This window comes from Berkeleyomyces rouxiae (genome assembly GCF_048999995.1).
Source record: "Berkeleyomyces rouxiae strain 22BRR77 chromosome Unknown BrBRR77_ptg000012l, whole genome shotgun sequence".
Taxonomy (NCBI): Eukaryota; Fungi; Ascomycota; class Sordariomycetes; order Microascales; family Ceratocystidaceae; genus Berkeleyomyces; species Berkeleyomyces rouxiae.
The window spans coordinates 1485505-1510098 of record NW_027396502.1 but is presented as its reverse complement, the minus strand read 5'-3'; the positions used below and the strand labels follow the sequence as shown (position 1 = coordinate 1510098).

The window sequence follows — 24594 nt, the reverse complement described above, 5'->3', positions numbered from 1 at the left end:
TTTCTACATGTATATAAGTAATGTAGATCTGAATGACCTTTTTGTTTTCTTTCTCTCTCTTCTGTCTGCCGTATTGAACTAGAAGACAGAGGCAAAGACAAGATGGGAACCCCGTTTGTGTCTTGGGCCGCTACGGCCGCCATTCTCTATGTCATCGTTTCCACGTTACTCAGCTGGCGGGCGAACATTCTCAAGGCGCGGGCGTCGGGCTTGAACTACATTGTTGGTCGTGAGTCTTTTTTTTCTTTCTTTCTTCCTCTGGATCTCTTGACAGACGCAGCTTCTTTTTTTTTCCCCCAGTACTGACGAATTCTCGTGTAGCTTGCTCGCCCTTTTACATTCTGTGGGTGGCGGTTGCTCGCCCGCTTTGCCCCCTGCTCCTAAGCATGGGCACCTGGTTCCCGTTCCACCAATGGCTTGGGTAGGTTCTGATGGTGGCGCCGGATGGGCGAATAGCCGGGCTTATCTCCACACAGACGCTGTATGCTAACGTCACCACGCATAGAATCGCACAGCCAGACGCTGATTTTCACTGCAAAACTAAGCTGTACGAGAAGAATGGGCCAGTGTATTTGGTTGTGTCTCCGCGTAACATTATGCTCATCACCAATCACCCTGACGTCATTTACCAAATCTCGGAGCAGAGGGAGCGCTTCCCCAAGAACATCAGCATGTACTCTATCCTGCAGCAGTTTGGCGAGAATGTCCTGACTACCGAGGGCCTCCTGTGGCGCACACACCGCAAGGCCATTGCCACTAGCTTTAATGAGAGGAATGCAGCGCTGGTCTGGCGAGAGTCGATCGTCCAGGCGCAAGGAATGGTTGAGCAGTGGGCTTCCCAGGCTAGCAGCCGCCAGCTGCAGGGAACAAAACCGCGGGAACCGGCGTACATTGAGGACGACAAGAGCAGCAGAGGCGGCAAGCGCATGCGGGATCCCAAGACCATTACAACCGTCGATTCGGACACCATGAAGCTGACTCTGCACATCATTTCGTACGTTGGCTTCAGCTTGACTATGTTGTGGCCTGCGCAGCTCTTCCGACGGCCTGTTGATCCCAGAAATGAAAAGTACACAAGCGACGTGCCCAAGGATGGGCATACTATGACGCTCATTGATAGCCTGTCAAATCTCCTAGAGTACCTGTTTCTGGTGCTGATCGCGCCCGACTGGTTGATGAGTAAGTAATAGGCAGACGGAAAACTAGACATGCCAGCGCGAAGCTAACACCGACTCCAGGACTTCTCCCATTCAAAGTAGTCAAGCTGGCAAGCGCGGCGAAAAACAACTATCTGCAGTACATGAATGAGATGGTCGACGAGCGTCTCGATGACATCCGAAATGATGTGCAGCGGGATGAAAACCAGGGCATGGACTTAGTCGGCCATCTAGCTCGCAAATACACCGAGGGAGAAAAGGCCGCAGATATGCAGCAGCAAAAAAAGGCGACGCCGGACCACAAGGGCCTATGTTTCAGCCGGAGTGACATTTTGGGCAACATCTTCATCATCATGGTTGCCGGCCATGAGACAACAGCCAATACGTTGCATTTCATGTTCTTGTATCTTGCAGCCAACCCCGCCGCACAGCGCGACCTGGTCCGCGACCTGGACCGCATTGTCGGGTCTACCCTGCCTGAAGACTGGGACTACGACTCGCTGCTTGTGCCACTGCTAAATTCCCACGCGGGTGCCTGCATGAACGAAGTTCTCCGGCTGATGCCCTCCGTCACCATGATTCCCAAGGTAGTCCCGCGCGACGGGCCGCAGCCAATCACGCTGAACGGCACGACGCACATGGTGCCGGCCGGCACAGGGATACTAATGAGTGCGTTTTCGGCCGCGCGGGATCCGCTTTACTGGCCCACGGAGCCGAGCCGCGTGAGCGACGCGCCGCACGACATGGACGACTTTTTGCCGGCGCGGTGGTTCCGCGCGAGCACGTGGGCGCCCGACAAGGAGGGCGCTGGCTCAGACTCTGACCGGGATTCCGGGGCGGACTCGGCCGCGCGGGCCAGCGGAAAGTCGGCGCGCGACAAGATGTACCGGCCGATGCGCGGGTCGTTTATCCCGTTCAGCGAGGGCGCGCGGTCGTGTCTGGGCCGGCGCATTGCGCAGGTGGAGATGATGGCTGCGATGGCTGTCGTGTTCCAAAAGTACAGCATCGAGCTGGCCGTCGACGAGTGGGCGACGGACATCCAGGTCGGCATGATGACGCGCGAGCAGAAGACGGCGGTCTACAAGAAGGCGCAGGCCAAGTTCGGGGAGACCATGAAGGAGTGCCGGTCCATCATCACGCTGAAGCTGCACGGCAAGTACGTGCCGGTGCGCTTCGTAGAGCGCGGGCAGGAGAATTTTGTCAACTTTGTCGACGAGGCGGAGGGCGGCGAAGGCGACGGACAATAGATACAGAGAGAAAGAAACAAAAAGCAAAGAAAAATATATTCAGAGACAGCATCCCTTTCCAACTCGAAAGAATCGAGCCCATTTTATCGTGAGCGAACCGTAGTTTGCCGCCCGGATCCACCCAGCGTCGCACAAACGTGATACAAACACGCTCGGCCAGCTGTGACGTGACATCATGTGACTGAACGCCCCGCTTTTTCGTTTCTGACCGCGGCGCTGTCCTATTGCAGGCCAGAAACACGCCGATAAAAGTGGGGCGCTGGCATTTCCGCGTCGTCGAGTATCCGTCCGCATTTGTTTTTTAATCTTTTTTTTCTTTGCTCTTGTTTCCCATGTGTATCTTCACTTTCGCCTGTGAATCTTCCTTGCTGCTTGGTTATATCTGAAGCCTTTTTTTTCTCCTTTTTAAACTCACTATATCACTCGTGTTAACACAAAGTCTCCCCCCATCCCTCGGCGAAATCGTTGTTGTCGCTGCCCAAGCGCACCCTGTTTTTGGAGCTAAACGCTTCTTTGCGCCCTGCATCCAGGCCTGCGTCTTTTTTTTTGTTCCTTATTTCCCTTTGCCCCCGTGCATAGAAAGCGCAGTAGCCCGACGTCTGCCCCTTGATTAGTGCTTTGCTGTAAACACCCTTCCACCCGCCGCAATGTCGTCCAATGCTTGGCTGCGCGCCCAGCGCAAAGGCGAGCTCCAGGATCTGGCTTCCGAGCTGGACCTTGATGTGTGAGTACCACCTAGACTTTCCCGCCCCCCGCACCCCCGCCATCACGGCATCCCCGCTGCCGCGCGTCGGCCCGCGAAGCGCCTGTGCTGCAGCTCTTCTGCCGGCGCCTGGCGCCCCCTTGCGCCTGCCATGCAGCTACCCGCCACTAACCTCTGCGCCAACACACGCGCGCGCGCCCCGCACGCAGCTCCCAACCCCTGAAAAAAACCGAGCTGGAAAGCCTGATCGAGTCGCACGTTCTTGCCAACGACGCGTCGCTGGCCGACAACGACCGCCTTGCCGGCTTCTGGAACTCGCGCGCCCGCTCCACCGGGTCTCCCATCAAGCGCGAGCCGGTCGACCCGTCCGAGGCCAAGACGCCCAGCACCGCGCTGCGCCGCCGCACGACGCGCGCGCTGGACGAACTGTCAAACGAGAGGTACGCCCGCCGCTTCCTGGCCCTCCCCGCACTTGTTGCTCACCCTGGCGCATTCCCCCCCGCCCACTAACACGTGCCCTCTCTGGCCATCCAGCCTCGAACAGGAACCCCCGACACCCCTGGCGCTGCTGCCCCGCACGCCCGCGCGCGCGCTAGCGCTGGCCTCGTCGCGCCTGCAGCTGCCCGCGACGCCGGCCAGCGTGCAAAAGGCCGTCGACCGCAGCGTCGAGCTCTTCCAGGACGGTGTGGTGGCCGTGCAGGACAGCAAGCTGGCCGACGCGACGGTCAACACGCGCTCGACGCTCAGCACCGTGCCCAACATCATCCTCAGCATCGCCGCCTTCGAGGCGTACTTTCTGCGGCCGGCCGTGCTGCCCGACGCGCTGTGGCTAACGGCGCCCGCGCTACCTACGCTACACCTGCCGGCCATCCCCATCGTGCTGCCGGACCTGACGCGCGTGCTCTCGGCGTCCTTCTGGGGCCCCGTCCTCGCGTGGCTCGCCGCGACCGTCTTTGCGCCGCTGCTGCTGGCTTACTTTTACAACCTGTCGTCCAATGCGTCGTCGAAGCGCGTGCGCAACAAGTACGTCTTTGACCCGCTGTCGTACAGCATCGCCAAGGCCGTGCTGTCGTTTGTCGTGTTTGCCCAGGGCGTCTCGTTCAACGGCCTTGTGCACCAGACTGCCATCAACCGCGTCAACGAGGCCGTGTATGGCGGCTGGCAGGGCCTGCTTGTCGGCGCTGGAATTTCGGGTCTGGCGGCCTTTTACGAGGCCATTCTGAGCAAATAAGCGCAGTTGTCGTTCTCTCTCTACGTTGACGTGTGGTATGGGCGCTCTGTTGCTGGCTGCGCTTTCTTTGCTAGAGCTGGTCCTCGACAGCAGCCAGTTCCATCATGTCATTCTCCTCTTATTCCCCCTTCTTCGTGCTGATTGCCGGATGCGTTTGGTTTTAGAGTGGCTGTTCTTGCTGGCTTTAATATTCTATGGGCGGCACTTTTTATATATTGTCGGCTTTTTCTTTTCTTGTTGGGTTCTTGGTTACTTCAAATGTCGTTTGTGGCATGGTTTGGTTTCTGTATGTTTGTGGATAGATGATGGTACCCTTGTAATATACTCTTGGGCCTCTGTCTGCCTGTTCTCTTTTGTTAATGTGCTCATGGCGGTGGCGATTCGTAATTCTACCGAGACGAGATCTGTATCCTATAACCCATTCATGCGTGCTTGTACCTTGTCCCCGTCCAGTCTACCCTCCATCTCTTTGCCCGTCTCCTCATTCAACGCCTGCCGCAAGGCCATCAGCACCGTGTCCTTGTCGCGCAACCGGCCAAAGGCACGCAGCGTCCACTCGTCGGGCACAAACCCGCTTTGGTGCAGCTTAACCAGAGTCTCAGAAACTTGCTGAGCGTGCTGGGCGCGCGCGTAGCCCGAGATTAGCGTGTTCCACGAGACCAAAATAGGCTTGACGCCGTGTTCCTCCATCAACTGCAGCACCTGATCGGTGTTGTCGCTGCGCTGCATAACCCACGAGTGCAGGAGGATGTTCCAGGTGTATACACTCGGCGGTGGATGTCTGGGTGTTGGCTTGTCAACTAGCTCTGTGGACTCTGATGTAGCATCCAAGCTAGATGTGCTGTTGTGGGACGTCTTTTCGTCGTGGGCACTTGTTTTCTGATCGACGGCTGCATGTGGTACTGTTGCGGGCGCAGATGTAACAGCTCCCCCAACGCTGCTGCCAGGCATCATGTCATTCAACACATCAACTGACGCGCGCAACAGCCCAGGCCAGCCAGCAAAGGCCTTGATTACCATATCATACACCACCGTGCCTTGTTCCCTGACCAGTGCTGCAGCCATTTCATCGCCACTCATCAGCAAGCCGCGGAAGCGGGTGTAAAAGGCCATGACATCGTACGACATGGCGGCGTTCTTGAGATATGAAATCATCATAATAACCAGCGTCGCTGTCGACGGCTCCAGCTTTTCGTCCTCGCGCAGTTCTGGCAGTGCGTTATGAATTGGGTGTAGCAAATCCTGCGCAAAGCGCCAGTCGTGCAGATCAGCAGCAGGGCGGACCCGGCTAAAGCCGTCGGGCAAGAGCTTCTCGAGCGGTTCTATGCGGAACACGCGACGGTAGATTTCCAACAGCGGAGCAAAGGTGGGAATAACACGAGGATATGACAGTTTCTTTTGGTAAGCCTCGGCGATGCCCAGGCTCAGGACGTAGTGTAGCGCTGTATTCCACGTAGCCACGGTGGCAGTGTTATCGGTAGAAATCAGAGCCAGAGATCGCTGGAACGAATCAAGGTCCAGCCTCTTTTTAGCACCATCCAGAAGCGTGGCATATAACACCGGGTCCGGCTGGATATCGTGCTCGACAACCACCTCAAACACCTTCCATGCCGTGTCCATGTGCCCATGGAGACTCAGATAGCGGATGAGCGCGGTGAAATGGATGAGGTTGGGCGAAAAACCGGCCGGTATCAGCGACGCCCAGAGCTCCTGAGCCATCTCGCCAGTGTCAACATCATGTTTGGGGTCGCCCCGGGACTCGTGGGTTTCCTTCACCCTGCCTGGCAAGAAAAGAGTGGTGCAGACCTTGGCCCAGCTGGACATCTTGTTGACTCCGGGTATGTTTGTGAGCGCCTCGTAGATGATGCGCATAGCATATGGCTTGTACGAGTTTTGCAGGGCAAAACGGTATGCAAACTGGGCCATGGTGTTGGGGTGTACTGGAATCTCCTTCTCCAACAGCATCATGTAAAACTCGAGCGCCTTGTCATTGGTGGCTTCGCGCTGCAGGAGAAAGAAATCATGTTGGCGAAATGGGCTAAACTGTTTCGGCAGCCGGGATATCACGGCGATGGCAATGGCGAGGAGCTTGTTGGCGGCGGTTTTTCGCTGTTGCGTATCTTTGATATCAGCCAGGCGCTGGGCCTCTAGCCGGAGAATGTCCGAGATCATGTAGCCCGGCGGCCACCATTCTCCACGCGTGGTCGCCTCAAGAAACATGGCGCCCTTGCCCGGCGCAGTAGCACTGAGCGACAGTATCACGGGCCGCCATACTGACAAGTCCTCGTCGAGCCCAATCTCGTCCCACAGAGCGGCCATTTCATCGGCGCTGTTGCACCCTGGAAAGGCCTCCGTTGTCGGGTAGAAAGTGGTCTCCCAGCGGCCGGTACGCACCTGCTGGCAATGCTCCTTCCAGCGGCGGTGCATCTTGCGCATCTTGGGGATGTTTTCGGGCGGGATCTGGTGGCGCAGCCAGCCCCATTCCTTGTAGTCGAAAAAGGGTATAAAGGACTTACTCCATCCGGTGTGTCCCTTTATTGTCGCCACAACCTGATGCCTCCACCGGCCAGCCCGGCGAGACCTCGAGTTTCCCTTGTTGACCAGCAGAGACTCAGTCTCGTTGCCGGCCGAGTCCTTGTCCGAGTGATCGGACCTTCTGATCCGCGGCTTCTTGGAGAAGTCTTTTTTGCGCAGGCTGGTGTCGTATACATTTTCATAGCTCTCCCAAAAGTCATCGTTGGATTGGCCCGTAGACTGGGCGGGAATTCCCGCAGTAACAGCGGCAGAGAACGTAGCACTGTTGTTGTAACACCGGCATTGATCGTAGGCCGCCCGGAGGCGGTCGGAGACACGGAGAGGCGGCGTGCTCGCGAGGCGGCCGTTGCCGTCCGGTCGGCGGGGCAACGTAAGCCTCTGGTGTGAGACAACCCGGGCCGGTAGGGCCAGTCCGCGGGAAGAGCCAAGCTGGAGGGCCGGGCGGGATCGGAAGAGGGCCTGCATGGAGCGGAGGGTTGTTCGCGGGGGAAACGGTGGCAGGGGGGGGTCTCCCTCGCTTGATTGTCGGCCGAACTTCGTCTAAGAGGCAGAAAAGGCGCCGGCAGATCGGGGCGGCTTTTGCTGTTGCAACATTTCGCAGTTCCTGAGGCCAGCAGCCCAGAGCTTCAAGCGTAGCACTCACGAGCCAAAGCCATTGCATAAAAATAGCGGGACAAGGCTGACAGGATTTCGGCACGAGAAAATCTGAAGTGGGGCCGGTTTTTTTCTGCTAGCCTTGCGCTGCAGACAGGGGCCAATTGGGTATCAACGATAACGCGAGGCTGGGGTATCAAAGTGGGTTTAATATTTCTATCAGCCTTGCAGAATAGGTTCAGGACAAGACATCGTGAACTTTTTACACAGCGACAAATTCTTCCTCAAGATTTCGCTTTCTGCTCGGCAATTCTTCATCATCATTGCATCCGCCCTCTCAACACATCCAACGCCGCCAAAATGTCCTCGACCCTCGGAGCCGCCTCCGACGCCCGCAAGGCCCGTCTCGCCCAGCTTCGCAACCTCAAGCGCAAGCTCCCCACCGACGAGATTGCCGCCCCTGAGTCCGAACGCATCTCGTCGCCTGCCGCGCCAGCGCCCGGCACCGCACCGAGCGAGCTCGATGTCGCCACACTGCACCTTTCCGGGCGCAACTACGACGCCGCCACGCGCGGCCCGAAGCTCGGCTTTGAAAACGCGCCCAACGAAGCTGTGGAGGGCCCGACGCTGGAGGAAAAGGCCGCCGACATTGCCGCCGCGGTCAAGGAGACAGAGCAGCAGGATTCGCAAGACACGGCGGGCATCGACCTGTTCAAGCTGCAGCCGAAAAAGCCAAACTGGGATCTGAAGCGCGATCTCGACAAGCGCCTCGAGAAGCTCAATGTGCGTACCGACAACGCAATTGCCAGGCTAGTGCGCGAACGCATCGCCGCGTCGCAGAAGGCGGCCAGAGGTAAGGTCGTGTCTGCTGGCGGCGACCAGGAGGCGGCTGGGATGGACGGCACCGAGTTAGTTGAGGGTCTACGGGTCCGGGAGCAGGAGATGGAGGAGGAGGAGAGGCGCGAGCGGGCCGAGCTCGATGCGTGAGCGCGTGTTCTGGATGATGGGCGGTTTTCTCTATTGTTATAGTATTGGCTTGGGACTCAGCCAGCAGCCTCCTACTCGGCTGCCACCTTCTTTAGCAGCTCTACAACTCCAGCCACGTCCTCCATTGTCGTCCTATGGCTCGACACTGCAATCCTCGCCACCGGCACTCCGTCCCACATCGAGCCGCTCACAAACATTTCTCTTGACGCGTTAATCCTGTCCACCAGCGTCTTGTTCTTGTCCCGGTCGCGCAGGCTGATCATGAGGATAAAGCTGACATGGTGCTCCTTGTTGCCGCCGGCCTCGGCCCTGGCCCTCGGCAGCAGTTCATACTCGGGCAGCAGCGCAATCTCCCGCGCCAGCTCCCGCGTCACCGATACCATCTGGCCAACCATTGCAGCCAGCCCCTGGCGGCCCAGACTGAGCAGCAATGTGTAGATTGGCAGGGCACGGAATCGCCGCGAGTTTTCAAGGCCCATGTCCAGCGGGCTATTGAGTGTTGCTGGCTCGGTATCAACAGCAAGATAGGCGGCATTCGGGTTGCAGAAGACCTGCTGCAAGAGACTTTTGTGGGCAGTGTAGAAAATCCCACAGTCATAGGGCTGATTTGGCGTTGGTATGTCAGTACAAAGGGCTTCATATCATGGTTCTTTGGGTCCAGGTAGGGAGGGGTGCGGTCCAAGAGCCCAAAACTTACGGCGTTGAGGATCTTGTGGGCATCGGCTGTGATGCTATCAGCAAACTCTAAGCCTGCCGTGGCAGCCTTTAGTGCCTGATACTCCGGTCTGTCGCCGAGGGTTCTGACGAATATGCCGAATGCTGTAAACCCCTTTGTTAGCGTATATAGAACAAGCCTAGTCAAATTCCTTCAACTCACCGCCATCAACATGAATCCAAGCTCCGTATTGATCCGCCAGCTTCCTGAGCCGTTGCATCGCCGACAGCCCGTCGGTGGCGAAGAGACCCGTGTTGACTTCTCCCATGCTGACTGAGATAATCGACGCCACGCCCGGCCTCTGTAACAGCCTCTCAACCTCGTCAATGTCCAGCTTCCATGGCATCTCCTTGCTGACCGAGACCTCCTTTACCGCATCCCAGCCAAGTCCCAACACTGCCGCTGCCTTGGACAAGGAGCTGTGAGCGCCACTTGTCAAAATCTGGACCTCCGAGACACCAGCCCACCCACATGCCGCCAGCAATCCCAGCGCCGCCACGCTCTCTCCCGCCGGCAGTCTCCTCTGGAGCACCGCCTCGCGGCCGCACGCCAGGCCCAGCACATTACTTGCCGTCGCGCCAGTCGTGAAGATGGCGCCAGCGAAGCGCGCCGAATCCAGCGCCAGCACGTCAGCCAGCATGCGCAGCGCCGCAGCCTCGATATCCACGACGACCGAATGGCCCGGCAGATGCGTCGCGGCGTTCTGGTCAACCGCCGAGACAATGTTGTCGGCGGCTTCGGCCTCGGGCAGCACGCCGCCCGTCACAAACCCAAAATACCGGGCTGAGAGCGCCTGCCCGCTGAGGGCCGGAAGAATGTCGTTGCGTACGTGCGCGAGTGCGGCAGTCGGGCCGTGGCCTGCGAGGTAGTCGGCGCTGCTGCGCTGGGGAAGCGAGGCCCGGGCGTGAGCAAGGGCCGAGGCAGAAGGGACCGCGGGCGCGCTGTGGCAGGTGGACACCGGCGGGATGCTGTGGGCGGCTATGACCACCCGCAACTTGGCGTATTCATCCTGAAGATCGAGTTGCACAGCCATTTCAACCAGTGGACTACGGACAGGGAGAATAGAAATCAAGGTGGTGGCCGAAAGGTTAGTTTGCGGGGAAGTCTATTAAACCGGGGTCACGTGGTTTGGCGATAAAGGCTCTAAATGCAATGTTGGGCAGAAGAAAAATGACAGTGTATTGTGTGTATCCCCATGCGTTGCTATGTATGCAGTAATACCAGGCAAACCCTCCCAAACGCCGAACCCAAACAGTCAGACAATCCAATCAAAAACGGCAAAGCCAGGACACGCTGCACAGGTGAAGCACCAGACACGGGCTGGCGCTTTAGCCAAACTTCTTGGAGCCGCCCTTGGCGTTCAGACGGTCCTCGGGCGCAGTCTTCTTTCCCTTGCCAATCATCTCGAGATGGCGCGCACGCTCGCCCAGCAGCTTCTCGGTCTTGGCCACCAGCGCGCCGGCAAACTTGCGCTGCAGCTTGTCGTGCGATGTCTTGAGCTTCTTGGGCTTGGACGTCTTGGTCGTGGCGCCCTTCTTGGTGGCCTTGTTGGCCTTCGGGGGCGGGCGCGCCGACGTCTTCTTGATAGCGCCTTGGGCCATTGTGTTTCTTCTGTGTTCGAGGCTCGCGGGCGACGTATTGGTCTTCAAGTGTAGGAGGAAAGCGGTCGATTATAGAGTAGCAAAAAGGTTGTCGTCCTTGGTCGTGGAGGTTAGAGTCTCCGGGGGACAGGAAGGACCCTGGTTGCAGGAAATAAGAGTGGGCGGAAAGTAGAGCGGCCAGGAAATGGAGCCGGCTTTTTCCAAAGGATGAGAAAGATTTCTCAAAAGAAAGGCCAAGCCTGGGGCAGATATCATGGCAGCCAGAGTCCTCCAAATAACCCCAGAGACAAAAAGTTTGTTAACTTTTTCGGTGTGTGATAAGATAAGATATCGGTGATCCCTCAACCAGGCATGTCACGTGCACCTACCCCACGTTACACAAACCATCACTCATTCCTGGAACTGAAACAAATCTGATAACGATTCTGCCACCTCGAAACTTTTCATTTTGTCTACATTCCAAAGGGAGTCAATACCGAAAGGACAACCTCTGGGCTACATCTAACTGTAGGCAACGCCTTGGTAGATTCAAGCTGTTCATATAGGTATCCATCTTTAGGACATTGAACTCACATGCAACCTTTGTGTCAACAGTCTAGGAATATGAGGTTTTACTTAAGATAATCCATGTATCAAAACTCCCGAGGCTATAACCCCTCTCGAATCAACCCGGGGGAGTTTGAACAGATACCAAAAGAATGAAATGTATCGTCAGATTTTTGACGCACTGTTCGTCTTTGACGGTGTTTGTAAAGCTCAACGTGGGCCAAGTTGGGGACTTGGTGTACACGCTTTTGGCGTGTACTTGTACTTGTAGTCTCGGAAAGGGTGGTATTGGGTAACGGGAGCATATGCTAAGCTTAAGAGATTAGTCGTATTATAAGGGAGATGCCGAGAATTAAACTTCTGAGCAAGTCAAGTTGAGAAGCTCGAATCCAAAGACGGAGGTTTCTTGTGCTTGAAGAGGTGGTCAAGAATTATTATCGTGAAGATGGACGTCTGATGGGCACACAATCCATGAGCTGTTATAACGATAGAACTCTCGCTCTTACCCACTTGACTACATGCGCACATTTAAAAAAAAAAAAACCTTCCTTCAGTGGTGAACGCTCATCTCAAGGATTCAGTTGGGGGTTTTTGCTTTTGCCCGTCTGGTTGTCGAACGCGGTGTTTTCTTCCTTGTTGTTCAGGCATTAATACAAGATACTAATGTTACCCGCTCTTCAAGTTTTGGATCACTGACCAAGGTCAACTATTTATTCTTTTAAACCTCTCCACACTTTCGCATGTCTGTATTTTCTCTTCATTCCGGTCAGTGACAGTTCGAATGACATATCGCTATAAAACACTAGTTATGTGAACTTGTGTCAGTCCGACTTCCCGAATAGTATTTCATCAGATACATGTTGCATTACGGAAACACTCAATTCGTGTCCTGCCATAGCTGTATACTGCAGCCAGCGTCCAAATGGTTGAACGTAGCTTTATTCAAAGAATGAGAAAATATTGGCTCAAGCCTGTATATCTTGTATGATGGTCAGAACGAGGACGAGCCCGATGGACTCTTGTGTGCGCTTGTTGCATGTCGTGAGAGCAAAGTGTTTTCTTTTGAGCTAGGTCTTCATATTGAATGGAGTGTCGGTCATACGTGCTTATGTCTGTCATTTCTGTCACTGCCATTCCCAAGGACGTCAGAACCATAAAAGATAATTCATCGTTCAAGTATTCACCGTGCACAAACGATACAACTCCCAACCAAGTTGCAAAAATGCAAATCAACTAGCCATGCATTTCTTGACTCAAAAATCTCGTCATGACTCCATCAATGGGGCTTTCGAGTCAAAGAAATAGAAGTGATGTGCTCAACATGATCAGGATGTCGTCAATATGCCCCACCTATGCAATGTAACATGATCCTTGTGACACCCGAGCCGGGTTGCGGTCTGAGAGAAAAAAAGGAGCTGACTCGCATTCCTTTTCTTTAGCGAATGAAACGACTCAATAGAGTGAAAAACATAAAAAAGAAGCATCACCTCGATCAAAAACAAGACCATGTATGGGCAGAGTCAAGGACTCACAAGAAAAAGAAACTAGGGTGTAGTAATAATATGAAACAGGTGTCTGATTGCTATAATATGTAAACTGTAAAGTATAAGGTATGTTCTGTTGTCCAAGAAAAGCCCAAGCTAGAGTGTGTATATGACGTGACGGAGAAAAAAAAAGAAATGCGGGAAACAAAGGTGGCTAGAAAGGAAAATGGCAGATGATGGACGAAGCGACTGCGGCCAAGACACCAGCCTCACATCAACAAGCAGCCGCCTCTCTAAGCATGCTGCAAATGGCCTGCGTGGCCGTCATTCACCACAAGATGGCCGCGGTCATGGGCATGTCCATGGGGCTGGCCGTGTTCATGCGGCGGCACGCCGTGGAAGCGCTGTTCGCTCTGAAGCAGGTCGGGCTTCATGTCGGCGCCCTCGTTCATGAGCTGCGGGCATGTGCATGCACGGTCAGTATGAGAGCAAAGAGGCCGAGAGCCGCGGGCCGAGAGAGCAGAGGAGTCGAGAGGGACTTACAGTGCATAGTCTGCAGCGCTCACCAAAGCCGGTCACGCGGTTGCTGCAGTGGATGTGGCCCTGGACGAGAAGGAAGCGCAGATGGTTAGATGGCGGATGGCGGGGACGGGAGAAGTCCATGAAGAGGCACTTACATAGTAGTTGGCACAGGGATAGTCCTTTCCCATGGTGTCCAAGGAGGCGAAGTGTGAATTTGGAGCGCAGAGTGGTATAGAGGAGGAGCAGGAGGAGAGGGTGCTCTGAAGCCACAAAACAGCGCACACGAGAAAGAAAAGAAGAAGAGATGAGAAACGGCCAAGTTGGAAGTCCCCCTGATGCTTTATATTCGTCCCAAGCCCTTTATTCGTGTTTCTCTTGTTCTCAGCACAACTTGGACATGAGCGCCCTTGATCAGAAACTCAGGCGGCAAAGCGACAGGGAAGCCAGGTTTATATGCATCTCGGGGTGGTGCACAATTGGAGCAAATAACTGTGCAAAGGTCAAGGTATAGGGTATAAGCCAAGTCGCAAATTATAGGCAGATCAGACGAAACGAGAACGTTGGCAACAGAAGCATGCTAGTAACTGAGTCGGTCGGGCCCGAGAGGAGAGAAGAGGAGAGGAGGGGGGGAGGACAAGCATGACCAAGGAGTTTGGCGTGGATAGTTGTGCGTGTACAAGTGCATACGGGCTGGCTGTCTACGGGCTGTCCACATGGACTGGACCTGGACAGACAGGCCCGGCGATTAGGTAACTCCTTGTAACCGCAAGTAACGAGTACATGACTAACTAGCTAACTACAGGTCTTGTACAAGTAACTAATCTCATGTAGGAATGCCCAAAGCAGACGTGGGCTTATTGAATGGATCAGGCCATGTAGGAGAAGCAGCCGCCAGGAGATTTGTGTTTCTATTCTGGTTACGACAAAGGCAGTGTATTTTTTAATTTCTTTTTTTTGTTAGTCTGCGCTACTTGCTTGTCCATCTGGCCATGTGTATATCCCTCATTTTCTTTTTCAGGCCGCTGTTATCATTTGGCTTAGGCTTGCCCCGTGTATCTAGTTGTATGGCCACAAGTACGACGCATACTTCTACAGTAATATCGCGCTGTACATACAGATATCCAATCCATCTCCCGCCTTCGGCGCCCAATAGCACCAGCGCCTTTCCCCTCTGCACCTCCCGTCTGCACCCGCCGGCCAAAAGTCTCCTAGCTCTGGGCCGGGCTGACATTCTCGTGTTGTGTTGCCTTTTCTTTTTTTTGCTCGCTGTCTGCTATTCCCACGTTGCGTCTCACTATCGCTCGGCAGGCCCCCGCTGGCCCTTTTGCTTGTGCAGTGGCAACAGCATCACGCAAAGCCTGTGGGTGGGTGTCGTGTCAGACTCGTTATCGTGCTGGGCAAGCTATAGTAGTAGTAACAGTATCGGTCTCGGTATCTGTGTCGGTATCGGCCACAGTATGCACGCAAGGACTTGTGCCACCGGACCAGCCGCTGTTTGCTGATGCAGTACTTGTCCTTGTACTTGTACAAGCCTCTATCTTTGTCGACCAGGTCTATCTGCGCCCACACTCTCGCAGCCCTGGTTCCAGGCCCAGGCCCCGTCTGGTGCTGTGGTTGACTTTGCCTTCAGCCGCCAATCAGGGGCCACGCTATTCTTCGGCTAATCTGTGGCTGATTCTGTACCTGAAGACTGTGTGCCAGCAGTACTTGCATACAAGTACCAGCCCAGCCCAACCGTTAATGCCTCTCGCTGGCCCCTCCTCCCGCTCATCTTTGGCCTCTTCCACAATTCTGGAAGCTTCCAAGTGCCGTCTGAGCTCTTTTTCCGTTTCTTTTGGCGCTGTGTGATTGCGTAAGTCCTGTAGTCAAATCAAGTCATTCTATGTGCTAGTTGTCCTTTTACTTTGCAAATATTGTCTGTCTGAGTAAGCTGAGCAACAAAAAAGGGAGGTCATCTCCCTCGATCAACCCTAGCTGCGCATGGGACCGTTGTTATTATTTGCACGGAAGCAAACTACACGTGACAATGTCCCCACAATAATCCAAAGTAGGGCGGCCCAAATTCACTGCATCTCACCAAGATCTCGAAAGATGCCTTGAGTTTGGCCTTCCTATACGCACCCTGCTGGCCGGTACTACAATCGAATGCCTTCGCGAAAACTTGCGGTTCTTCCTGTGGGATGGTTTTCTTCTAGTTCTTCTTGAATGTGACTGGTACAACTACCTCTCACAAATGCCAATGTTCCCCTACAAACACAAAACCCCTGACCCTTGTACGTCACGTGTCCTGGGTCCTACCCCAGACGAGCGCGGTGCGGTGCGGTCCCTGTTGTTTCTCTTCTCTGTCCGTGGGCAATTTCGATTCCCTTGTCCCCAAGCTTTACCATAATTGGAGCCAAAGCCAACCCAACCGAATCTCACGGCCACCAAATAAAGGAGAGAGGGACTGTGCCCATCTGCCCCAACTGACATGTGGCCTTCTGCCGAGTCTGAAATTGGTGGTGGGCCCAAGCTTGAACATTATGCTGACCGCTGTGAAGAAATAGAAGAAATACAGTTGATGAGGGTTGTATAAATAGGGTATTGAAGCTGGTGCTTATGCACGTGACTGTAAACTTCTGACGTCAAAGTGGGTCTTGTCCCGTCTTGTATCACAAGGTTTAGCCTCAACTTCACAACGAACATCTCTAACTTCTCGTTCGATGTGAATTTATGTTCTATAGCCGCCAGTTGCATCTCTAATTCCTCCCTCCGATATAAACACAGAGAGAGAGAGAGAAATAGTAAAGAGAAGAGAAAAAAAAGGGAAAAAACCCCCATTACAACCCTGCGCCTAATCTTTCGCCGCGAATGGTCTTTACACAGAAAAAGTTCCGCTCTGCGCGGGACATGGACACGGCGGCCGGCCGGTACCGCCAAGCTATCGCCAAGCGGCCATTTCTCTTCTTCGGGCTGCCGTTTCTATTCGTCATGACCGCCGGCTCGTTTGTGTTGACGCGCGCCACGGCCGTGCGGTATGAGCGGCACGACCGCAAGGTGCGCCAGGTGCTGCCGGACAAGCTGGACGACGTGCGCAAGTCGTCGCGCAAGGTGTCGTGGGAGGACGAGTACCAGGTACGTGTGGTTCTTCTTTTCCCCCGAGGGTGTGCTTTGAGACGCGGGCGCGCGGGGATGACAAAAGGTGCACAAACACAAGGCGGAATGGGACCATCATCTCCTGCTAACTACGTACCTCGCCTCTAGAAACTCTGCGCCGACAAGGATCTCGAGAATTGGTCGCAGAAGCGTGCGCCGCGGCTGCCCGGCGAGCCTGATGGGCGGCTGTAGACTGAGCGGCCGCAGGGAGCCAGTTGTGCGCACCGAGGCCCGAGGCCCGAGATCCAAAGAAGCCCAGGTACTGTGACAGTTGTCTCTGTCCCCCTTTCAGCCGCCCGAAGAACGGGCTGATTTCTTTCGGCTCCGGCACACAGGCCCTTTGTCAATCATATTTTCTTTTTTTCTTTTATTTTCTTCTCTTCCATTTTTGAGTTCGTTAGATGATTCTCTTTTTGGTTTTTTTTACTTTCTTCTCTCAGCTGTGACCTATGTCTTGCGCTCCCTGGAATGTGCTGATCGAGCAGAAGAGCAGTAATGTTAGACCGACGAGTGGCACAGTCCTTGAGGAAAAAGGATTACCTACACATTCAAGATATGCACTACTATATCGTCACTCATCTCCATTGCATCGGCCGAGAGAGAATGGGAGTGGAGGACAGAAACAGGAAGCGGGCGAGACAAATGACCACACGACGGGCGCCGAAGAACGACCAGGCAGATCACGAATACTACTGCTGCTTATTTTTTTTTCCTTTCCACTTGCTCAATGCTGTGTCCCTTACGTGTGTCTTGGATAGTTGAGAATGCGCAGCTGTGATTCTTGGAGTTTTGTTGGCTCACGATGGGTGTATGCTAACACTTTTCTTTTTCTTTTCGTCGTCTTTCTCCAAGCATACTTCCTTTTTTTTTTCTCTCTTTTAGTAGGAACAATGAGAGAAACGAGGAAGCAGGAAAAAGAAAAAAACAAAACATGAAAGCTCCACCGAGCGCCGTCTCGTCCCTTGCGTCGGTGGAAGTGATGATCGGCGAATTTGTTCTGTAGCACGCACCAAGTATACGCAGTGCGCTGTATGCTGAAAACATATCCATATGCAGACGTATACGGAGGTGCTGGAATTGTTGCTGCTGCTGTTGCCGGCCTGGGGCCAACCTCCTTGCGTGAGCACAGCGCTAAAAAAACGACGGTTGGGCCTTTGAGTCGACTGCTCAGCTTTCTGTCGCTGGAGATGATTTGCAGGATGCGTCTGGACATGCATGCGTTTCTGTATGTATCTAATTACACATGTCTTTGTATGCTATGTAACTATAGTTGGCTACTTGTGACTATATCCTGGCGTACATATGCAATGAATTTGTGTTACAGCAGGCGAGTTAGTGAGCCAGAGACATTCAAAGGGAGGCCGATGGAAGCAAGAGGTCGCACGTCATATCAGATAATAATAGCCATGGGACGTCTATATTGGGCACTGGGCTGAGTCCAAAAGCACAACACTCTGCATGTGCATGTGCAGGTACAGACATTCACAGCAAGACATGGAGACTAGCCGTAAAGGATATTTGCGTTGGTGCATTGCCTGTGGGATGTGAAGCAAGGGCCAAACAACGATTATCGCTGTGTATAGGCTGGACAGGCACACCCGCAACTTCTTGATCTCCAGGCTTTGGGCGGTGAGTCCCGCGCCAGCGAGGCCTAGATACTGGTCCGCCGTGGAGAAGCGGGCATGTGACATGTGTGAAGGGGCCCCATCGCGAATCCCGTACCACGTGCAGCGTGCTCTGCCCCGAGCCGGCCCGGCCGTCCAAGCGTACAAACACGGCCAGCCCACTTACAGTCTGCCAGCCATCCCGCCGGCGGTCCTGGTCCGGCCGGCTCTGTATGCTGGCAGCAGCACAACCTCACAGACAGGCAAATGCGCAGTATGTTGCACTGCGCACTGCACACCTCCTCGGCTACACATCGCACGAGTCGGGCCCTGAGACCTGCAGGACAGCACGAAGCACGCACTGAAAGTTCAGGCTGTCTATCTGCCTGTCTCCGAGTCCAGAACGAGTGGCGCCGGTGCGGAGAAGCAAACGTAGCACACGATGATACACAATGACTTCATCGCAATGCAACGAGCGTGAGACAGGCTCTCCCCCCACCTCTCCATTTCACTGCAGCCAATGCCCACACTCCATTCCTCAACCATGCGCCTCCTCCCTCTTTCGCTCTCTTTGTGGTGTGCTCTCCCTTACATGGCCTGCTTCCTTTGTCTGGTGGCGGTGAGCAGGTTTTTTACTCAAAGTGCTACACCTTGGCCAAGATTACTGTCTGGTGTTTTTTTTAACCCTCTTTGGGCTACTCTCGTCCAACATATGTCTCTCTATCTGCAAGGGACGCAAGGCGCTTCAAAAACAGGTTGGCTTGGTTGTTGTTGTTGGGAGGCGAGGTCGGAACTGTGCGTCACACAGTATTTGTACTTGTGTGACAAGGGTCGGCGTGATGGTTTTATCATCGTACGTCTGACGACTTCACTTCTCTCCCTTTCGTCTTTTCTTGTTCTGTACTCCAGGCAAGGGGGGAGAGGGGGAGAGGGGGGAGCTTTTTTCACCATGCAACGTGCCAGACTTTGGGAGCAATGCTGCTAGCACACCGCCAGCCTGGATAGTGTTTGAGAGTAAGTCACGAGGGAGACAAAAAGTCTGAACAAAGGCGTTATTGTTCGGGCTCGGCCGGTTGGGCTGGCTGCTAGCTGGCTGGCTGCTCATAACCGGCAGCTCTCCGGCATGGCTCTGTGCCCCGCTCTCTCACCACTGCTGCCCTACCCCCTGCTGACCATACCGAAGCGGGAAGGACATGAAGATAGATAGGACGGTCTTGCTAGGATCAGACAATACAATACAATACAATACAACAGCGGTTTTTGTTGGTGGTACCTGGAACAGGAACACCCAAAAGAGGGCGAAAAATAAAGAAGAGAAATGTCCGAATATGCGCCAGACAAGCCCAAACAACGTCATAGGCCTCGGCCACATGATGAACCGCCGTGGTCTCTCGGCCCAGACACTCCCCCCACTCTGGCTGCCCTGGTCTAGACCCTCACTTAGTGCACCTCCAACACCACAGACCCGAGACGTCTGAAGCCCAGCACTCTAGCGTCCCTTGATGGCGTGCGGTGCGGTCCTTTTGGTTCAGTGTCACAGAGCAGAGCAGACTACCTGCCTCCAATCTATCCGGTTGGTAACACATGACCGTCGGGAAACAAGTCGCCAGCCAGGTTTCTGCTTGTTGTCAAAGTATAGCGCAGTCGACAAAAACAAAAAGGTCTAGACTCGTCTGCGTGCGCAGAGCCCTGAGAGCAGCCGAAGTGGCAGAGAGCTGGGTCGGAAGGGGCCGCTTAGCTAGCGCTTTAAGCTTAGAGCTCACGGATCAACCTACAGCTAAGGTATTCCCTTTTTTTATATGTCTGTGTTATTTTTTATTGTCTTTTCCTTTTTTGGTAAACACTACCAGCGGCACGATAGAATACTCAGGCGCTGTGAGTTTGGCAAAGATCTAGACTTACTGGACCAGCTCACCAGCCCTTCTATAGCTTGTAGTATTCTTTTTTTTTGCCATCTGTCCCAGAGATATGTTAGCCTGGTTCTATTGTCAGGTTCTGCGCTAGCAAGACTAAGCTTTCGTCCTGATGTGTAGTCATGTATAACTAGTCAAGCTTCCTTGGGCTGAGTTTACTCACATCTAGTTATACACGTGTATAAAGACGGCACGATTGTGCTAGAGCTCAGTCTGCCGTTGAAGGCTTTGGCGAGGCCTAGACCACAACATCGTGGGCTTGCCAGCTTCTGGCTTAGTCCTCTCCAAGGGCACCAGGTAGCGTGTGGGTAGGGAAAGGCGGAGGAGGGAACTTGCAACTTGCGAGTGCTGCCGTAACCCTAAACCGGAAACATTCAACTACGCATGGCCATCGGTTTCGGCTGGCCTTTTGGAGATTGTCACGGTTCCGATTACTTCCTATTGTTCTCCCCCCTTGCAGGCCGGTGTGGTATGCAAGGCACAAGTGACTATTTCGTAAGAGAAAGGACTGCTGATTATCAGCCTACGAAAAAAAAAAACAAAAAAAGACGGCCTACGAGACAGGGACTATGACTCGGAAAAGCTCCATGTGTCTGTTCCGCTTCACCCAGACATAAATGTCTAGCCCCAGACTTGGCCAAGCCCTACTAACTAGTCCGCGGGCCACAAGCAGCCAACGCCAGCATCGAAGCTGCCCTCTGTGCTAGTCTACGCTTTGCCACATGCCACGTTTTTTTCGTCAGCTATCCCGCTCCTCTTGTTATCTAGACGCCAGATGGCGCTGGCTGCGAGCGCGAAAGTCTAGGCCCTTGGAGTGTAGGGTGCGGTATGGTAGAGGGAGTTTGAGAGGCTGGCAGACTAGCACAGGATACGGCCGGAGTGGACAGGCGAAGAAAAAGAGATAGCGTGTGGATGTCTGGGGATCGGCTGTCTGGTGTTGTTGCACGGGCTGGTGGCCCCGTTGTTTCGAGAGATATTTTGATATAGCTTACATGAGCCGTACAGCACCGTGGGATAGACCGGCAGGTCGGTCGGTCGGCTTGGGCTGGGCTTGGGCTTGCGGGTCTTTTGAAAGGGCCTCTCGCGGTAAAGTATGTGCATGCATTGATCCAGACCAGGAATCCATGCACATGCTGCCGCTGGCCTGGGTTGATAGCAGCTAGCCAGCAGCAAGTAGTCTGCCGTACCGTTCGTGGTGCCCTGTACTGGTCCCTGTAGACCGGTCCATGTGATACATACATACAGCGAGTTGGACTGCGCCATAGTACAACAGTCTGTATGTATGGATGGATGTACATACACACACCTTGTCCCCACCGCACTCGCCACCAGGCCTAGACCTGGTTCCCCTCACTCCACGATGGCCCGTCTCGTCCAAGTACAAGTGCAAGTGCAAGTCTATGCACCTATAAGCTTGTCTGGACACGCTAGTCTCCTGTGCCTCGAGCCCGGGTTAGGCGCCAGTGCGCGAGCAGGCTTTCTGCGCTGTCTCAGCGTGGCGTGGGCGAGCCAGGCGGTGGCCCAGGTGCAGCCCGAGGGTCGCCCAACACAGTCGCTCTGGCTGGCAGGGTGAAGCTTCACGAATGCAAGTCCATGTACGAGCCAACTAGTGCGTGCTCTCGCATGCGCGTCCACGTCGCCTCGCCTGTCCTGACAGGCAGATAGATGTGCATAGTTGTATGCACGTAGTGATGCGTGCATACAACTATCAGAACGCCACTTGCCCGCTGTTCATGCTCAAGGCCAACACCACCAGCGGCCGGGCTCCAGCAAGTGCCAACTCAACGAACCCCATGCACGCAGCAAGGCCTGGCCCGTCCCTCGCTTGCTGTCCCCGCTCTTAAGCGAAAGAGGAGAGAGGGGAGGGGGAGAGGCGCCCGGCTATCGAGGTCAGGCAGTGAACAACCCTGCCGGACTAGGGTTAGCTGCCCATGATGCCATGTCCGTGAAACTAGTCTCCCAGTCGAGAACACAGAACAATAGCGGCCTGCGAGAGAGAACAATGGCTGGACTGGGCTCGTTGGATCTTGGGTCTCTCTACATGGCCAGCCTCTGCATGGGTGCGTGTGCAATATGCATGCAGACAAGTTCACGCCTATGCAAGTCGGTCTTTGGCTGCATCAGCATCAGCATCTGCGGCCAGGCCAGGCCAGGCCCAGTCCTAGTCCCCCATGTCCAAGATCCCACGTCCCAGGCCATGTCATTCATTCATTCCTTCTGGCCCGCCTGGTTCACCGGCCAGAATGCATGCAACGCTCCGTGAGTGATGTGTGTATGTAGTTATCCATCTTCAAGCCTACACTAACTATACATGGCTCTATCTGCATGCAACAACTCACCGTGAGAGAGGGGGTTACATGCAAAGGCTTCTTTGTTACCTGTACCTCTGTTCCTCCAAGATAAGCTCTCCAAGAACGCCTGCCAGTGGCCACCGAGAAAAGAATGAGGAAAAAGAAAAGAAGAAAAAAAAGGTCCGCACCGGCCAGCCCCAGAGCCCGGCGGGCGGTGCAAGCTTCAGTGCCAGCGTCAGCAAATGCCCAAGGCTACCTTGTCTCATACAGACACGCACGGAGAAGAGAGAACAATTAGTGTCAGGTGGAACCAAGATTTTTGATATTTCATCGCCAGAGATCGGCCTTCTAACTATTGGTATATGGTCCTGAGAAAAAAAAAAAAATGCAATAAACTCCGGCTCTAAAGACAAAATCCCATAAAACAAAAAGCCAGTCCAGTTGGTGTCTGACGTCAGTGTACAAAAAACCCATCTTCCTAAAGAGGGTTGCTCTTTTTATAGCAAAATCCAAACGCCAGATAATGATACATGAATGCTTGTGAACAAAGGAAAAAGAGGCAAGGATAGGTGGCCGTGGTATATAGCGAATGGCGTCGTAGAGACAAAAAAAAGAAAGAGAAAAAAAGTAATAGCGAGTGATTAAGAAAGGCAAGCTTTAAAAAAGGGTATGGTTAAAGTCCAAGTAGAACGAGTGGTGAGAAGAGAAAGATTTCAAAGAAGGGAGACTTGTTTAGAAAGTCGCCGGCGAAGAGTTGCGGCCAACAAAGCGGAAGTTGGACTCAGTGTGGTCAAAGATGCCGCCGCTGCGCTTCCAGCCGCTGCGGCGGAACCGCTCCTCGACACTCTCGTCTGAGACGCTCGCGGCTCTTGTGCGCGGCATGGGCTCATGCTTCCACGAAAAGGGCTGGTCCAGGTCCTGCTGCTGGGGGTGGGGAGTGGGTGCGCGCTCCGAGACGGGAGACAGAGGCGAAAAGTCCCAGTCCTCCTCCTCGGACTCGGAGTCCTCTAGGAACTCGGCGGGATACGCCGGCAGGGGCAGGGCCGGGAAGGGCAGGGTCTTGGTCGAAGGCTCAAGCTGCTGGTGCTCATCGGCGTTTTCAATGCTGGTGATGGTCACATGGTCGGCCATGTGGGCAACATCCTCTTCGTCAATCACTGAAGAGGCAATGGTCGACTCGGACCAATGTGATCGCTGCAGAGATGGTCTCTGGGGAACTGCCGGCTCACTGCTGTAGAACTCCTGCACCAGAAGGCTGTTTTGCAGGTCAAAGTCGTCCTCATCAGCCTCCTCGTCGTTGTCCTCATCACCAATGAAGCTCTCAAAGTCGGAGCCGTCGTCGTAGAAGCTGGTCTGCTCCTCAATGGCGTGCACAATCGTCAAGTGCTGCGGCAGGCTGCGCGGCTTTTGGAGGATAATCTTAGTGGTGGAGGGCGAGCGGACAGACATTGTGGACGAGGGGCTCTTGGGGGCAAACGGCGTGAACAGGTACGGGCGGTCTTGTAGGCGCGGGGGAGCATGGAAGACGGGGTGGAAGCTGAGAGGGTCAAAGTCCAGAGTTCTGGAGCGGCGGTGGGAAGATGATGAGGCAGAAGACATGCTGCCAATGCGAGGAGTGATGGGAGAAGAGACTGTTGAAATGGTCGCGGTCGAAAAGGTCGGGCTGGGGCTGGGACTCTGCATGATGGGCGACGAGATGTCCTGCGTGGAAATCGAGGCGTTGCTGGACTTCCGCAGATGCAGCTTCAAAGGCATGATGAAGATAAAGATGAAGAGGTCGATGTGGGAGGGTGGCGGATGAATATATTTGCAGGAGGCCACAGAAGAGAAAAGCCGGTCGTCAAAAAAGGTCGTAACTGGGATTTATAAAAGAAGTTGGTGATGATGGTAATTCCAGAGCAGGAAGCCGGTGGAGGTGGGCAGGCAAAAGACTAAATATTGGCAGTTTCCTATGACGGCGAGCGAGCTTCGTTGCGGAGAGGGGGCGTGGGACTGGGGAAAGAGGAGTGAAAAGAAGAGCCAGAGGCGTGGAAGGGGGTCTGGGTATAAACAAACGGACGGAAAAACGAACAGGAAAAAAAGCCAATAAACTAACTAGATTTACAGTTTGAGCTTGATGACAAAAAACAAGAGGAAAAAAAAAGAAAAGAAACGATAAATATCTCGATTTTATGCAGGCTTTTATCGAGGCTTTGCTAGCGGGCTTCGCAACAGCTGAGGGGTCATAAAAACTAGACGAGAGGACAGAGACAGAGACACCTGCTAAGCCCAAACGAGCAACTACACGACGATTGTGAAGGTGAAGATGAGAGGATACAAGATGCAAGTA

General features: G+C 54.3%; 9 protein-coding genes across 9 annotated transcripts; 4 read left to right on the top strand and 5 right to left on the bottom strand.

Moving 5' to 3' along the window:
• Nucleotides 1-102: 102 nt before the first annotated feature.
• On the top strand, nucleotides 103-2404 carry BROUX77_007735 (uncharacterized protein; the record flags this gene model as incomplete). The annotated part of the gene is made up of 4 exons (XM_073752861.1): nucleotides 103-229; nucleotides 322-421; nucleotides 506-1179; nucleotides 1239-2404. The coding sequence occupies 4 exons, from the start codon at nucleotides 103-105 to the stop codon at nucleotides 2402-2404; spliced, it is 2067 nt and encodes a 688-aa protein (XP_073602028.1).
• A 647-nt stretch (nucleotides 2405-3051) lies between these two features.
• Nucleotides 3052-4338, top strand: BROUX77_007734 (uncharacterized protein; the record flags this gene model as incomplete). Its single annotated transcript, XM_073752860.1, has 3 exons — nucleotides 3052-3128; nucleotides 3317-3547; nucleotides 3642-4338. The coding sequence occupies 3 exons, from the start codon at nucleotides 3052-3054 to the stop codon at nucleotides 4336-4338; spliced, it is 1005 nt and encodes a 334-aa protein (XP_073602027.1).
• A 411-nt stretch (nucleotides 4339-4749) lies between these two features.
• Nucleotides 4750-7338, bottom strand: BROUX77_007733 (uncharacterized protein; the record flags this gene model as incomplete). The annotated part of the gene is made up of 1 exon (XM_073752859.1): nucleotides 4750-7338. The coding sequence occupies one exon, from the start codon at nucleotides 7336-7338 to the stop codon at nucleotides 4750-4752; it is 2589 nt and encodes an 862-aa protein (XP_073602026.1).
• Nucleotides 7339-7827: 489 nt separating this feature from the next.
• On the top strand, nucleotides 7828-8454 carry BROUX77_007732 (uncharacterized protein; the record flags this gene model as incomplete). The annotated part of the gene is made up of 1 exon (XM_073752858.1): nucleotides 7828-8454. The coding sequence occupies one exon, from the start codon at nucleotides 7828-7830 to the stop codon at nucleotides 8452-8454; it is 627 nt and encodes a 208-aa protein (XP_073602025.1).
• Nucleotides 8455-8525: 71 nt separating this feature from the next.
• On the bottom strand, nucleotides 8526-10202 carry BROUX77_007731 (uncharacterized protein; the record flags this gene model as incomplete). Its single annotated transcript, XM_073752857.1, has 3 exons — nucleotides 8526-9056; nucleotides 9152-9273; nucleotides 9332-10202. The coding sequence occupies 3 exons, from the start codon at nucleotides 10200-10202 to the stop codon at nucleotides 8526-8528; spliced, it is 1524 nt and encodes a 507-aa protein (XP_073602024.1).
• Nucleotides 10203-10497: 295 nt separating this feature from the next.
• BROUX77_007730 (uncharacterized protein) lies at nucleotides 10498-10770 on the bottom strand (the record flags this gene model as incomplete). Its single annotated transcript, XM_073752856.1, has 1 exon — nucleotides 10498-10770. One exon carries the CDS (start codon nucleotides 10768-10770, stop codon nucleotides 10498-10500), a length of 273 nt encoding a protein of 90 aa, XP_073602023.1.
• Nucleotides 10771-13093: 2323 nt separating this feature from the next.
• BROUX77_007729 (uncharacterized protein) lies at nucleotides 13094-13510 on the bottom strand (the record flags this gene model as incomplete). Its single annotated transcript, XM_073752855.1, has 3 exons — nucleotides 13094-13255; nucleotides 13344-13403; nucleotides 13478-13510. 3 exons carry the CDS (start codon nucleotides 13508-13510, stop codon nucleotides 13094-13096), a joined length of 255 nt encoding a protein of 84 aa, XP_073602022.1.
• Nucleotides 13511-16172: 2662 nt separating this feature from the next.
• Nucleotides 16173-16649, top strand: BROUX77_007728 (uncharacterized protein; the record flags this gene model as incomplete). Its single annotated transcript, XM_073752854.1, has 2 exons — nucleotides 16173-16436; nucleotides 16566-16649. The coding sequence occupies 2 exons, from the start codon at nucleotides 16173-16175 to the stop codon at nucleotides 16647-16649; spliced, it is 348 nt and encodes a 115-aa protein (XP_073602021.1).
• A 6348-nt stretch (nucleotides 16650-22997) lies between these two features.
• BROUX77_007727 (uncharacterized protein) lies at nucleotides 22998-24020 on the bottom strand (the record flags this gene model as incomplete). Its single annotated transcript, XM_073752853.1, has 1 exon — nucleotides 22998-24020. One exon carries the CDS (start codon nucleotides 24018-24020, stop codon nucleotides 22998-23000), a length of 1023 nt encoding a protein of 340 aa, XP_073602020.1.
• Nucleotides 24021-24594: the final 574 nt, after the last annotated feature.